General features: G+C 51.1%; 1 protein-coding gene across 5 annotated transcripts in view; it reads right to left on the bottom strand.

Annotated features, from left to right (window-relative positions):
• Nucleotides 1-14,682, bottom strand: part of Ctif (cap binding complex dependent translation initiation factor) — a 315,277-nt gene that overhangs the window by 175,381 nt on the left and 125,214 nt on the right. For all 5 annotated transcript variants that reach the window (XM_023714714.1, XM_023714712.1, XM_023714720.1 and 2 more), the window contains 3 exons: nucleotides 10,785-10,858; nucleotides 9,745-9,849; nucleotides 4,842-4,917 (listed from right to left, as the gene is read on the bottom strand). In XM_023714714.1, the coding sequence (XP_023570482.1) occupies nucleotides 4,842-4,917; nucleotides 9,745-9,849; nucleotides 10,785-10,858 (255 nt within the window). The remainder of the gene's footprint in view (nucleotides 1-4,841; nucleotides 4,918-9,744; nucleotides 9,850-10,784; nucleotides 10,859-14,682) is intronic.

The raw sequence follows: 14,682 nt of genomic DNA, 5'->3' as shown, positions 1-14,682 counted from the left end.
CTTCCTTCCTTCCTTCCTTCCTTCCTTCCTTCCTTCTCTCCCTCCCTCTCCTTTCCTCTCCTCTCCTCTCCTCTCTCTCTCCCTTCCTCCCTTTCTTCCTTTCTTAAAAAAGTTTTAATGATAATCAAACTCAAGACCTTGTGCCACATATCCCCAGTGATAAATCTATTTTTAAGCTGCTAGATTTTGAGCAATAGATGACTAGTTCAGTGGGTCTAGTGCAATGAAGGTGAACCTTTCAGAGACCAAGTTCCCAAACTGCAGTCCAAAGCCCACTTATTTATCACAAAGTGCCAACACTAAAATTAAACCTGAATACTGAGGTTTTAGTTTGGAAAAACAACTCAAACATTAACTTCTCTTTTCTTAAAAGAAAAACAAATAACACGCATGCCCTAGGTTCACCACCACTGGTCTAGGGTGATGTCAGACAGGCGCAGGTCTGAGAGCTTCTCAGGCAGATCTGGGGTACACTTGGGGCATCAAGGTCTTGTTTTCTTGGGGCAAAGTAGGTCCAAAGTGTGTGTCATGAAAATACGTATGGATGTGATACATGTATGCATTCCATGTATGTGTACATATAGTATGTGGTATATATGTAATGTGCATGTGCCCATGTGTGGTGTGTGATACATGTGGACTATGTATAGTGTCTGTGTGTGTGTGTGTATGTATGCGCACATGTCAGGCATGTGTGGCTGTATGAGTGCATATGTGTCCATGCATGTGCACATGGGATATCTGTGATGTGTGTGTCCCACGCACACACACATCCATGCATGCAAGCAGGGGTGTGGACCCGTGTGTGTGAATGTGGGCATCCTTGTTGTGCGCTCCAATCTGAACACAGAGATGAGAAAGAAGAGCTCTTCTGCAGTGGCCTCCAGAGCCGCACAGCACACCTGGGCCATAGAAGCGCAGGAGCGCTCGCTGATTCATTGCTCCTGGAAGAAAGCAACTCTGAAGAGTAGAAAGCCTCAGAGGCTGATGATTTTCCAAATCAGCTTAATAGTGGGATCGGCCCTGCCAAGGAAACTGTTCAGAAATCCTGCTTGGGAGCGCTTCTGGATGAGCCTGAGCTGGTGCTGGCGCTGGCGCTGCTTTCTCCATGCCTGCTCCTCCCCAGCAGCACCCGAGGTCCTCACAGCCCATAAACCCCAACAGCATCATTATGGAGGAGCCATTTGAGGCCTATCAGGTGAAGCCACACTGCACACTGAGGGAGATGGCCAGAATCTGACTCCTTGTGTCCAGTCCAACCTCTGTGCTGCCTAGGAGGTCACACCGCGCAATCACTCGCGGCTTTGGTGGCTGCGTGCGTCAGCGTGGACGCAGCCCAGGACCATCGAGCTGCTCTCAGCAGGAGCGCCTTTCCTTACCCAGAAACATCTGCGGGATTAGGGGGTGAACCACACCCTTCCTCCCAACATGGGGCCCTCTAGTCCGATCCCCCTCAGAATGTGGAGCCTGACTCAGTGTCCAGAGTCGACTGTGAGCAGAAGCCAACACGATGCCCAAGAGCGCAGGTGTTGCCATGTGCCTCAGGGGAACTTGGCTGCCAGCCTCCTGACCACCAGCAGGAGGACAGGGGTCCTTACTCTCCGCTGCACTGTGGTGGTGGGGCAGGTCAGACCTGTCTCTGTCCTGGCTCTGGTGCTCTCAGGCTTCTGGCTGGAGGCCACTTCCATACCTTCCGCCTCAGCTCAAGCAGCGGCCTGCTGGTTCCTTCCCCAGATCTGCTCTTTCACATGTGCTCTGTACATGGCTCATGAGTGCTGTGGGCATGAAGGGGAGGAGGGAGAAGGTGGCCATTGGGAGGACCTTACTCAGTTACTTTTGGGGCAAGGCTGACGTTACTCAGCAGTGATGGTAACACAGACTGAGACGGCACCAGCACTTGGCCCTTTAGCTGTGCACCCAGGCTGGGGGCTGTGGCTTCGCGGGCCTCTCAGTACGCAGGGAAGTTGCAGGAGTGCTGCTATAAGGAACTCACTTGGATTCCTGGCCTGCTAACCCTCCCTGCATTTGCTCCTCCCTCTGTGTACTTACACACCATCACCACTGAAGGTCTCCTAAACCATCTGAAGACAACAGCAGGCATGGGGGTTGAATCCCTCAAATATTCTGGAGTGCACTGCTCAACACCAAGGGCATTCACCCACGTGACCCCAGGAATGACGGTAGGTTTTCCTACTGTGACTCATCAGAGGTGCACCGCGGCCCTCTGTCTCTACTCATGCTATCCTGGGCCACCTGGTCAGGTTGGAGCCTACCAGGTTTCTCTGCCACAAAGTCACCATAATTCCTTTGCACCGAGATGACCTAAGTATGTGTCCCCGCCAACTAGATAGAGTCCCAGCTGATAGAGTCCCAGCTGATAGAGTCCCAGCTAGATAGAGTCCCAGCCACAGGGTACGGCGTCCACACAGAGATGGCAGTTTCAATGAGTTAGACAGACACAACATACAACTGGAAACCAAGGCACCTGGAATATCGAAGGCAGGACATTAGAAAAAAGAAAGCCCAGAGAGAGAAGTCCAGGGAGACGCAGAACCTTGAGCCCCAGGCTGAGCATTCATTTGTACCCATGTACGAGGAATGGCCTAAGCCTGGGGACAGCCCAGGAAAGTAAACGGAGTGATGTCCTAGGATCGCAGGGTTGGAAACGGCGCTGCTGCTCCAGCAGCCAGGACGCAGGACACTGCACAGCAGTCCCCAAAGGTGCACTGCCCCAGCCAGGTGGCAAAGGTCTGCCCTAAGTCTTCCCTCCTTGGTGAGTTTAGAAATCTCCAAAGCATCAGATTTTCTTGAAGTAATTATGTTCCAGAACAAATCTCAAAATACTTAAAGGGATGCTGGAAAATAAATACCCCTCCCCCACAAAAGCTTAGCACCCAGAAGTGTAAAGCTCCTGGTGCCTGGCATCTAATATACAATTATCAGACATGCAAAAAATATAGCCCATCACCAGGAAAAAAATTGATTAACAGAAACAATAGGAAATAACACAGATGATAGATTTAGTCAGGAAGGACACTAAAACATCTATTAGAAATAGGGCACTTATGCTTAAGAAGATAGGACATTCAATCCCCAGTTCTGCAAAAAAATAAAAATAAAAATAAAATTTTTTTAAAAAAAATATATATATACATACATTGGATTTTTAAATGCAGGACTAGGGACTGAACCTAGGGCTTTTGCATTGAGCTACATCCTTATCCCTTCCCTGTTTTTAAAGACAATTTGAGAGTCTCACAAAGTCACTAAATTATTCAGGCTGGGCTTGAACTTGGGATCCTTCTGCCTCCGCCTCCTAGAGTTTTCAGATCATAGGCATGTGGCACCCTACTTGGCCCCACATTGAACTTCTAGAGATTAAAAACAAAAAGGAAAGAAATGAAAAATATGCTGAATGTGATAAACAGCGAACTAGACATAAGAAAAGGTGAGTGAACTTGAAGACCAAGCCATGAAACTATCAAAATTGAAAGAAGAAAAATGACTTGAAATAAAAACCAGCCAGAGAAGGTGGCATACAACTGCAATCCTAGGTATACAGGAGAATCAGACAGGTTTACAAGCTCAACGCCAACCTGGGCAATTTAGAAAGCTCTTGTCTCAAAATAAAATGAGAAAGGGCTGGGAATATAGATGAGTGGTAGAGCACTTGGTTAGTGTGGATGAGGCCCTAGGTTCAATCCCTAGTACCACCACCCTGACCACCACCACCACCACCACCACCACCACCAGCACCAGCACCACCAGCACCAGCAGCAGCACCAGCACCAGCACCACCAGCACTAGCACCATCATCAGCACTATCACCACCAGCAGCACCAGCAGCACCACCAGCACCACCACAAGTGAAGGAGAACTTTGGCAAGTCACAGAAAACTATGAAGTATGGCATACATAGAATTATAGCCCCATCGTTGGGGGAAGAAGAAAAAAAAATGGCTACAAAGTTTCCAAATTTGAGGAAACCATTCATCTCTAGATCTAAGAAACTCAAAAAACCCCCCAGAGAGCTAAGGTGGAAAGCCAGAAGTCTTGCCAGAACTGACTTTCTAGGGCTGAACTACAGGATCTGTTGACCCTCCCAGCAATAGGAGCAGGGCAGGAGCAGAGAGGAGATGGAATGGGACAGGAACCAGGAAGGGACAGGTGGATGTAGGTGAAACAGCATGAGAGGTTCTGGAGAGAGGAGGGCTGGCGACACGGTGGAGAAGGGTGCCAGGCCCAGCAGTGGCAGGCACAACTCCTTCTGAGGCTCTGACTCTGACATCGGCAGCCCCCCTCACCCTGCCCGAGAGGAGCCAGCGCTGCTGCTTCTGCCCCAAGTCCAGCACTGTGGGCATCTATGCCTAGCTTCGCTGTGGCTCGGGTGAGTGAGTCCTCTTTGTTACACAGCCTGGCCCCACTTGGCACTAAGTCCAGTCGATGACCCAGTCAGCAAGCACAGCAGATGCGCGGAGGCTGGCAGGACAGCTCCACTTTTCAGAAGGCCAAATGCAGCCCCTCCATACGAGGCAGTCTGCTGCTCAGCACAAAATGCTCCCTATGGAGTTTCAAGTCAAGGAGCAGAACCCGCCAAGTCAGCTGAGTGCATCTGGGGGACCACATGCTCGCCAGGGGGCCCGCAGCATCACTGAGGATGAGCTGCCACACACACTGCAGAATGGTGAGCTCACCAGGTCCGTGGTGAGCACCTGCCCTGCCCACCTGTCACTGCAGTGCGTGGCTCCTGGAGCCAGGGCCAGCTGCAGTGCCCAGGGCCTGCCCAGGCAGAGCACCAGAACTGAAGGTGGGCATGGTGAGAGAACCCGCCCTGCACCTACCTGCCAGGCAGGAAGGACCTTCTCAATGTCATTCAGGTTGATGCCATCTCCATCTTCCAGCTTCCCTTTTCCACACCTGGACCAGAAAACACAGACAGGCATTGGAACAAGGTTCACGTGGACATCCTGTCCCAGCTCTGCCACTGGAGAGGAGTGATGGGCAGGAGAGCCCTGGCCCTGCCTCCCACAAGGCCTGCAGTCAGCTGTCCCACCTGGGGAAAATGGCCTTGGAGGTGTGTATGTGTGTGTGTGTGTGTGTGTGTGTGTGTGTGTGTTTCTCTTCCCTTCATGCAACATCCAATTTGCAGGGAGGCTACAAAGGAATGGAGGAGCCCCATGGCCCTTCTTGGCTAATGACATCCCAAAGCCCATCACAGCTCTTACAAAAGCCCTTCCACCTTGTCCTACTGCAGCAAAGGAAAACAGATCAGTGAACAGAGAGACCAAGCAATGTTCTCAAGGTCACAGAGGCTGGCAGGGGATGGCAGAAAGCCTGGGGATGGAGGGTGGGCAGGCTGCTTCTCTCCTTGGCTTGGGTCTCAGCCTGCTCAGATGTTGTGTGGCCTGTGTGGTGGCCCTGTGATAGGTATGCCCTCAGGCCTGAGCCACTGGTCCTGTTTGCAGGCTAAAGATCCAGGTGTTCTGTATCTTTAAGGGCGCAGATTCTGACACAAAACTGCTATGCATGAACCCCAGCTGCAGCTGCACCCTTACTAACTAGCTGACCCCTGCAAGCCGCTTCACCTCTTTGAACCCCAAGTTCCTTGTTTGTAAAACAGGGAAAATTAGAGCCTAACATCAAAAAGTGGCTGCAGGACTGGCTTAGTCACTGGACTCAAGAGCTTAGGAGTTTATGATTCTGTCTGACACAGAAGAAGCATTTTATTTTTTTAATTTAATTTTATTTATTTGTTTGTGTGTGTGTGTGTGTGTGTGTGTGTGTGTGTGTGTGTGTGTGTGTGTGTGTCCAGCTCAGCCCACCAGGGGGCGGGGCTGGCTGGCATGTGGTGCTGGGGGATTGAACCGCGGTCCCAGTGCTTTGCTAAGCTTGTTCTAAGTAGGTGCTTTAGACCACTGAGCCATCTCACCAGCCCAGAAGAAGCATTTTAGATATGTATATTTTTTTAAAAAATGTACTTAGTACAGGGTATTCAGGGTCTTACTATATAGATTGGACTCTAGTGATCTTTCTGTTTACAGTCTCCCAAGAGCTGGGATTACAGGCGTGTACCACCACGCCCAGTCTTAACTGCCATCTCAGTGCACCAGGGGGCGGGGCCAGTATGGCAGGCCCAGGAATCGAACTCCTGGCCCCTGCATCTGCCTAAGCAGGCGCTTTGATCCACTGGGCCATTTGGCTGGCCCCTAGATATTTATTATTTACATGCATTATATATGAAATTTAATCAATATGGCTGGTAAATATAGGTAATAAAATGAAATAAAATTATAATAAAGAATCATGTAACTGGATCCCTGCAGCTAGGACTACTTTTGTGACCAATTAGACTCCAGATTCTGGGGCCAGCACAGCTGCTTGCAAGTTCCTCTATTCCTGGGTCTCCTCTCCCTCGTCACAGTGCAGATCATATCTCTGTCCTGAGTTTTAACTCTCACAAGACAAGCATTGAGAACAGCGTGGGTGCGTGGCAGGGTGCAGTAAGTGTCGTTACCCTTGTCAGTATTGACTGGGGCCGGTGAGGGCTGCCCACAGGCTGGCAGCAGTACTGCCCAGGTGCAGAGTTAGTGCAACTCTTAAATTTCAGAGTACCTCATTCACTTAAATATTTACCAGGCATCTATTTCTATTTGGGGCCTTGTCAATAAAATAAAGCCCTGGGTGTTTTGTTGAGCAAGTCCTCAGCTTTACCTATTAGAGCCATGAGCCTGACTGCCACCAGAGGGCAGCATAAGACAAGAGTCACAAAAGTCCTATGGACAGAAGCACTTGGAACCCAGAGGAAGAGGATCTGGTAGCTAGAGCAGGCAAAGGCTTGGATGGAAAAGCAGGGGCTACAAACTCTTCATTTCTTCAGCCAGCATATGCTCTGCACTGGGGGCTGGGTCCCCAGTTAAACAGCTGGGTTAAACAGCTGTGGCAGACACAGCCCTGCCTATAGTGGTCAGTGCTGTCGGGGACAGGAGGAGGGTGCTGTAGGAATGTGGAGGAGCAGCATGTGGAACTGACCTGGGCAGAGGGCAGAGGATGTGGGACTGGGAAGTGGGAATGGGACGCCTAACCGTGTAGTCCCAGCACTGTGGGAAGATGAGGCAGGAGGAGCACAAATTTGAGCCCAGTCTGTGCAACTCAGCAATTTAGTGAGACCCTGTCTCAAAATAACAGGAATACAAAGGGCCCGGATGTACACACATGAGCCTCAGGCAGAGTGAGTGGCCTAGCAGAGGCCAGGGGCTGAGCACATGGGCACTGCAGAGCACGGCTGGCCTCGCCTCCTGCAGGGGTGGGGGTGGGGTGCGAGAGGCAGACCAGGGAAGAGGGAGCTGGAGAGGGGAGGCTGGAGGCCAGCCCAGGTGTGGGCAGGCAGAGGGGTGTGAGGAGGGTGCAGTGGCTACCAGAGAGAAGAGGGCGCTCACTCTCCATGTCCCAGGCTGCTGGGCGGCAGATGAGGAAGTGGAGAAAGACCTGGAACATTCCTCCAGCTGCCTTTGAACTAACTCAAGGTGTGAATGAAAAAATATGGTGACTGTCTACATTTGAAAATGTATTACAGTACAGACATGGCCATCAACCTCCCTTAAAACACCTCCCCTTGCTTCAAATGCACTTACTTGTCCCACCACTCTTGCCACTCTCTGGAGCAGTTCTGGATGTCCTCTTTTATGGCTTTATTGTGCCTGTGTCTGCCTTGATGTCTCGATTCTATTAAAACACTTACCTTTCACAGTCATTTTGACTTGAGAAGAGCCCGAAGTTGCATGGTATTGCGTCCAGTGAACAAAGTACAGAAGGGCACATGGTACTGTTTTTATTTGACAAAAATTGCCATAAAATGTTTTGAATCAATTCAGGTTATCAAGGCAGCCAAGAGAAGAAAAATGAAGGAGGACGTCCAGAACTGCTTCAGAAATGGCAAGGAGAATGGGCTAAGTGGACTTCTAGCAAGGGGGAGTATTGTGAGGGAGATTAATGGCAATATATCTTTTATTGTAATAAATTTTTAATTCAGATGTTCACTGTGTTTTTCGATCACACCACATAAGTCTGCCTAGGGGTGACAGGGTGGCCTGTGAAGGCATCACCTGCATGTAGTCATCTGTGCTCTGCCCTGCCATGGCCCTAGGGAGAAGGTACTGGGGACTCGGCCTGACTGGAACGGCTGACATCCCTCTGGGAGTTTATGTGGGTTTCTCCAGTGGGCACCGGGCTCTGAAGCCACGTCATGCTCCAGGCCTCTTGCTCTCACTCAACAGCCCAGGGGCAGGCAGAAGGCAGTGGGCAGGGGCAGGCTGCTGCCCAAGTCTGCCCTGGTCGTGGCAGCACCTCCTGCAGGATTGCAGGTATGGGGGGGGGGGAGTGGCTACAGCCAGCTGAGTCACTGCTACCAACCAGGTTTCCAAGGCAACAGCCTGCTCTGATTCCTGTCCTTCCATAGAAACACAGACTGCTGGAAGCCTTGGCAACCGAGTGGTGCCCAGCCTCTGTGGGAGGCTGCAGTGGCTGGACACGTGGAGTCCATCCCCCATGGTTCAGGACCTTGTGGGAGATGGAGTTCCTTGCATCACCACAAGGTGGCCACAGGGAACAAGCAGCACGCTTGATATGGCGGTTAGTCCCTGAAAGCCGGGCCAGCACCACCTTCGGGATTCTGGAGCGCAGCATGCATCCTCAATAGACACCCGCAGGCAGTGAGGCAGTGGCATCACTTTGGTCCCCTGGGCCTCAGTTTCCCCCCTGCTTTCACCAGTTCTGAGCCCTCAGGAGACAAAGGAGAGACTGGAGATCCCAGGAAGACATAGTTTCCCTCCTGAAGCTGTTCCCAGAGGATCATGCCCACAAGGTGCTGTCCTTTTGCATTTGCTCTGTGTAGCCTTTCTCAAGCAAGACTTCTCTCTTCTCATCACGAAAGAGGGAGACCATCGCTTCCCTGGGGGCCACAGGGCAGACAGAGCAGCCTCGAATGTTCGTATCTGTATTATTCAAATAGCCTGAGGTAGAAAGAACCCAGATAGCCACCAGTATAGATGGGTGCACAACTGGTGGTGCAGCCAGAAGATGGAATCTTGCTCATGCAGTGTACACAGACGGGTATTTTCTTTTTAATTGGGGCGATTAAAATGTTCTGGAAATAGAGAGGCAGTGGTTGCAGAATATTGTTAACTATGTTAAATGCCACTGAGTTGTACTTTAAAATGATTACTTTTATGTTAGTGAATTTTGCCTCAATGAAAATTATTTTAAACAAATACAATCCGCAGTCATTTGTCTTGCTGCCTGTGGCTGGAGCCATGGTGCCCGAGGGCAGCCCAGACACTGAGGTCCATTTGAAAAGGACAGCCACACTGATGCACAGAGCTGACAGGAGAGACGGCCTCTGTTACACCACTGGTTACACCCTGGGCTGCAGCCTCAGCAGCCTCTTGGACTTGTTAGAAATGCAGATTCCTGGCCTCGCTCCTCTCAAACCTACTGTATCGGATCCTGGGAGCGGAGACCCGCTGGAGGTTAAGTGCGGTGGGGTTTCAAATGTTTGATCAAGTCTGAGACCCACTGGCCCCAGTGACTGCCAGGGGACCTCCGTGGGTGGTTAGGAGCAGATACTGTGGACAAAGGCAGTGATTTGGAGAGCAGTTAGTGAGCCTACAATGCTAGGGCAGGGCAGGGAGAGCACCCTGGGTGTCGGCTTCCCATGTGCCGGGTGTTGCAGGACCCCCACCTCCTTACCCTTCACGGTCGATGTGGGGCAGCGGCTGCTTGGGTGCGTGCCGGAGCTTGCGGTGGAACTGCGTGAAGTCCAGCTTTTCAGGCTGCAGGTCCCAGGTGGCACCACTAGAGGGGGTGGGAGGGCGAAAAATGGGAGTGGGAAGAGGGGCAGTCAGTGACTGAAGGACAGGAGCCTGAGCCAGCGGGGAAAGAGGCTGAGGGAGTCATTCCCCAAGGGCAGGCCAGCCTGGAGATCCCTAGGGACTCCCTTGGGTCTGCTGTAGGCTATCGCCTGCTCCCAAAGCCCTGGTGTGGGCCAGTGGCTATTTTACACCTGTCCCCTCCCCCTTGCATTGAGGAAGGCTGGGAGGGGGTTGAAAAATCTGCCACTGGGCCTCTGACAAGCAGCTCACAAAGGTCACAGGGACTCTGAGGTTAATGAGTGGGGGAGCAAGGGCTGGTATTCAGGATTCCCATCTCAGGAGACCTGGCACACTGGGTGAGGCAGTGCCCCAGCCAGGGTGTGCCTGGAGTAAGCCCTGAGTTCGCCAGCCTGGGGCAGGCTGGGATCCGAGGAATGGCTGGTGGACACTGTGGCCAGGCTCCTTAGCAGGCCTTTTAGGGGAGCCCGAGCCAATTCTCGAGGCCCATCAGGAGACTTCTAGAGTGAAGAGTCTCTTTTTTTCCAGACTTTCCATGAAGGAAGCGTGAGGCTGCCTCTTCTGCCGACCTCCTCACTAGCCATGTGCCCCCCTCTGCTCCTGACCTCTCAATCCCACACCTCTCTTTCTCTCTCTCCCTTTTAGTCTGTTTCTGTTTCCCTTTGCACCCTCTTTTCTCTCTGCCCCTCTCTCTCCCTCTCCCGCCTCTGCACTCTCAAGACCTTATCTTCCTCCCCTGGAGCCCCAGCCTCTGCCCTCGGCTCTTTTCCCTCTCTTGCTTTCTACTGCACCTGCCTCTGCCTCCCTCTAGTTCTCAGCCAGTGAGAACTGACTCAGCAGGGCAGGAGGATGGGTCAGCCAAGGCCACACACCTCAGAAAGGGGAGTGAGAGGAGGTTACCTGAAGGAATCGAAGGCATTGGCAGCCCAGATGTCCGTGCCCAGCATGTCCAGAGAGTTGTCTTTGCTGCCATTCTGGAAAAGATAGGGTGCAAAAGATGACATTATTTGCTTGGCCAGGATGACAAGTAAACAAAAAATCAAGTAGGCAGAATGCCTCCCCAAAGCCTGAGCCTGACAGCCTGCAGAGGTCACACAGTCTCCACGCTAGCCACCACAGGCAGTTTGGAGGCTGGAACAAGCCAGAAGTGTGAATGTCCCAATCAGGGCACCAACAGGTACTAGGAGAATGACGCTGGGAATACCAGGCCTCCTCCTAGGCAAGAGTGCCCCTCTGGTGCTCTACAGAGGCCAGCAGTCAGGTAGGGGAAGAGCCCAGGGCTCTGTACCCCACTCACTTTGGGGTCAGATGTTCGAATCAAGCAGCCTTAGTGAACTAACACAATGATCAACCAACCACGTCACTTATGGACTCCTTTTGTGGGACTGGCGCATTACACCTGTTCTGATTCAGAGCTAAAGTGTTCTCTGAAAGTCCCCCGTGTGCAGAGGGGAGGCCGCTGGAAGGCAAGGGACTGTGTGTGCGCTGTACTTATCTGTAACCCACTGATAAGTTTGTAGCTACCTGTGCTGTTAGGGGGTGGGGCCTGGTTGGAGGAGGCAAATCACAGGGGTTGGCCTTGGAGACTACAGAGGGTCCTAGGTCCTTCCTCCTTTGTCCCTGTTCCCTCTGCTTCTTGGTCACCGTTAAGGTGAGCTGCTTTCCGGCACCACACCCTTCTGCCATCATGCTCCTGCCTTGGAGTCCGCCAGTTGTCGCCTGAGTCGAGCCTTTTCTTTAAGCTGTGGCTTTCAGGTATATTGTAGCAACAGAAAAGCTGGCCAATACAGCATGTTTTCCCTCCAAGGTCAGCAGATCCTTCCCTGAGGCCGTATTGTATCCTCATAACTACACAACAGATAAATACTCAAGGGCCTGGGTCTTCCACGCCTGCAAACACAGAAGCCTGGGCAGGCCAGTGTGGCTGGCTCTGACCACCACCAGGTCTACTTCTGGAGGAGTCAGCCTGTGAGAGGCCACACCTGCCATCCTCCTTGTTGCCCTCATGGCTGCAGCCCATGGCCAACGTCGCTGCAGGGCCCACATGGACAAGGCTAAGCTTCTGGTGGTGAGGAAAAGGAGACCTGTGTATTTTGCATCTACAGACTATTGCCCACAAGCAATGAGAACCAGGTAGAAATGAACCTGAGCCAGGTACAGGGGCCTCTACCCTCCCTTCTCACCAGAGGCCCTCAGAACCATGGCAAAGAAATGGAGGCTTTGTTTTTTTTTTAAATTTTCTTCATCTTCCTTAAGATGGGACAGAGCTCATGAGCAAGCTTTTCTCCTCCTCACCCTCTCACACCCCGACTACCCTGGCAGTGGAAGCCAGCCTACTTCCCAGAGAGTGTGTTCTTTATTGGTGGATCCAGCCTTGAATAAGCCTGAGAGAGCAAACACAGAAAGGTCCAGCTTCCTGCTCTCCCTACAGAAGAACCTCCAGCCCAGGGAGAGAAGTTTACACAGCCCAGGGCAGAGGGGAGAAGCTTATGTGGCCCTGCGCTTGTAGAAGGGCTGGTGGGAGAGAGACCCAAGCAACCAACTGACCTCAGGCAATGCCCTTAGCTGTCCTGGGCCTCATTATGACACAAGGCCAGGGACTGCCAGACCGAAGCCTTAGGTTTTGAGTGACTGGAGAGTTTCTCATTCCAGAAAGCACACACACACACACACACACACACACACACACACACACACACACACTGTACAGCATACACATCCATAAGCTTTAAAAAATTATTTAAATCAATTGATTCTCTTATAATAATAGTTAGCTAAAATCACAGACATTTTATAGCTGTACAAAACATTTTATTTATTTGTATTATTGTTTTATAAGCTTTCTCTAGCTTTAAAATTTTAAATTTTTAAAATTTTCTGTTAAAAGCTCAGGTACAAACACAGAGCTTGAGGATCTTCACCATCACTGCCTTCCTCAGCTTGTGTTCCTGGGAGGGTTTGGGGCACAAGGCACAAGGCTGTCGGCCCTGGGACGGCAGTGCCTCTGGACTAGCTCCTCAAGGTCCTGTTTAAGGTTTTCACGGTGTATCTTTTTTATATAAAAGTAGGACAACACCCTAAATAATGACAAAAGTATATAGTACAGTAAGTACAAAACCCTGTAAGTATTCTGTACTATACATGAGTTTCATACAGCTGGCAGCGCAGCAGGTTTGTTTACCCCAGCATTGCCACAGACTCAGCAGGAATGCCTCGTGTTACACCACTACAAAGGCTGGAATGTCACTAGGTGACAGGAACTTCTCAGTTCCATTATAACCTCATGGGACCACTATGGAGGATGCAATCTGTAGTATCACTCATGGTGCATGGCTGTGCGTACACATACAGTACATATCTTACACACACAGACACAGACATACAGACACACACAGACATGCACATATACACATACACACAGACACACACACTGACACACACACTACTTATTCTGCAAACTCTCTTAACATCAGAGAAGCACAAGAGGACCTTGAAGACACTCCTTGGACCAGAAGCTGACACCCAATGCTGGGACGTCCCACCTCTCTCCAAACACCCCCAGTCCTTGCTCACAGCAAAGTCACAAACAGAGTTGGCTGTCAAAGTGAGCACAGAGAAGATGATCATGGCTGGGCTCACCCCAGGACTCCCACCCTGTATAGTCCAACCCTCTGCTCCCTGCAGCCAAACCTCAGTCTCCTTTGATAGCAGGGTAGCAGCCATTCTGTTTGTGACAGGGCTCTGAGGCCACACCAAGCCACAGAATGTATGGAAACCTTCCTCCTGGTCTACTGTTTCCTTCCTGGACTCAGAAACACAAATAAGTGTTCTCTGTACACACACACACACACACACACACACACACACACACCCCTGTATGAGCTGTGTCCTGTCCGGGTCCAGCTCTAGACTCCCCTTCCCAGCAGCTGTGCAGCTTCCCCAGCAGCCCATGCCCAACCCTACAGTACACAGCAGTGCGCCCCCTGTGCAGGGCCCATCCCATCCCTGCCTGTTCTCTTACTGAGCTCCCGTGTGCTCTGGAAGCTCAATCCTCCTGCTCGCCAGTGCCAGGTGCAGTGGAGCTGCTCACAAGGGGGACACTAGTGGCTTATACGCAGTGCAGCTGTGGTGACCCAGAACACATCTTTTGAAATGTGGTCCTCATTCCCTTGGAGGTTTGAAAGAGCTTTGGGAGTAAGGGGGCGTTCATAAAGCTCCCTAATCAAATGTTTGGGACATACTAAGTGAAAAGATCATTAAGATGCTAACATGGTAAATTGTTGAGTTGTCCACTTTTTATCACTGAGCTTCTCAATGCCATCAGTGGCCTTTGGTGGATGTTGACTCTTTAGATTGAAGTACAGAGCATGTGCTGTTCCCCAACCTTTCAAAGCCAGAGATCTACCCTGTTCTTCTTCCTTTGTATTCCACAGAGAATTCCACAGGACCAGGGCTCCCTAGAACTTCCCTTGGGAACAATCATCTAAAATTCTGTATGAGCTCTCCACCAACTGGCATCCTGTCCTCAGTGGCACAAACCATAATTTCATTTTTTTTTCTCATTTACTCCTACCCATTTGCCCTCACCTAGCCAGGACTGTGCATTAATATTAGCCCAGACTAGGGGGCTGGCCACTAAATCTATCCATCAAAACCTCACGGGCTTTGTAAAGAACATTCTCCTATTTGCGATTCTGTGGTTGGTCCTGATGGCCACAGCTTTTCTCTGAGCTCCTCCTCCTCTTCTTCTTCCTCCTCCTCCTCTTCCTCCTTTTCCTCCTCTTCCTCCTCTCCAGCC

The sequence above is a fragment of the Octodon degus genome, unplaced genomic scaffold, assembly GCF_000260255.1.
Source record: "Octodon degus isolate 3935 unplaced genomic scaffold, OctDeg1.0 scaffold00003, whole genome shotgun sequence".
Lineage (NCBI taxonomy): Eukaryota > Metazoa > Chordata > Mammalia > Rodentia > Octodontidae > Octodon > Octodon degus.
This window is presented reverse-complemented; position numbering and strand designations above follow the sequence as displayed.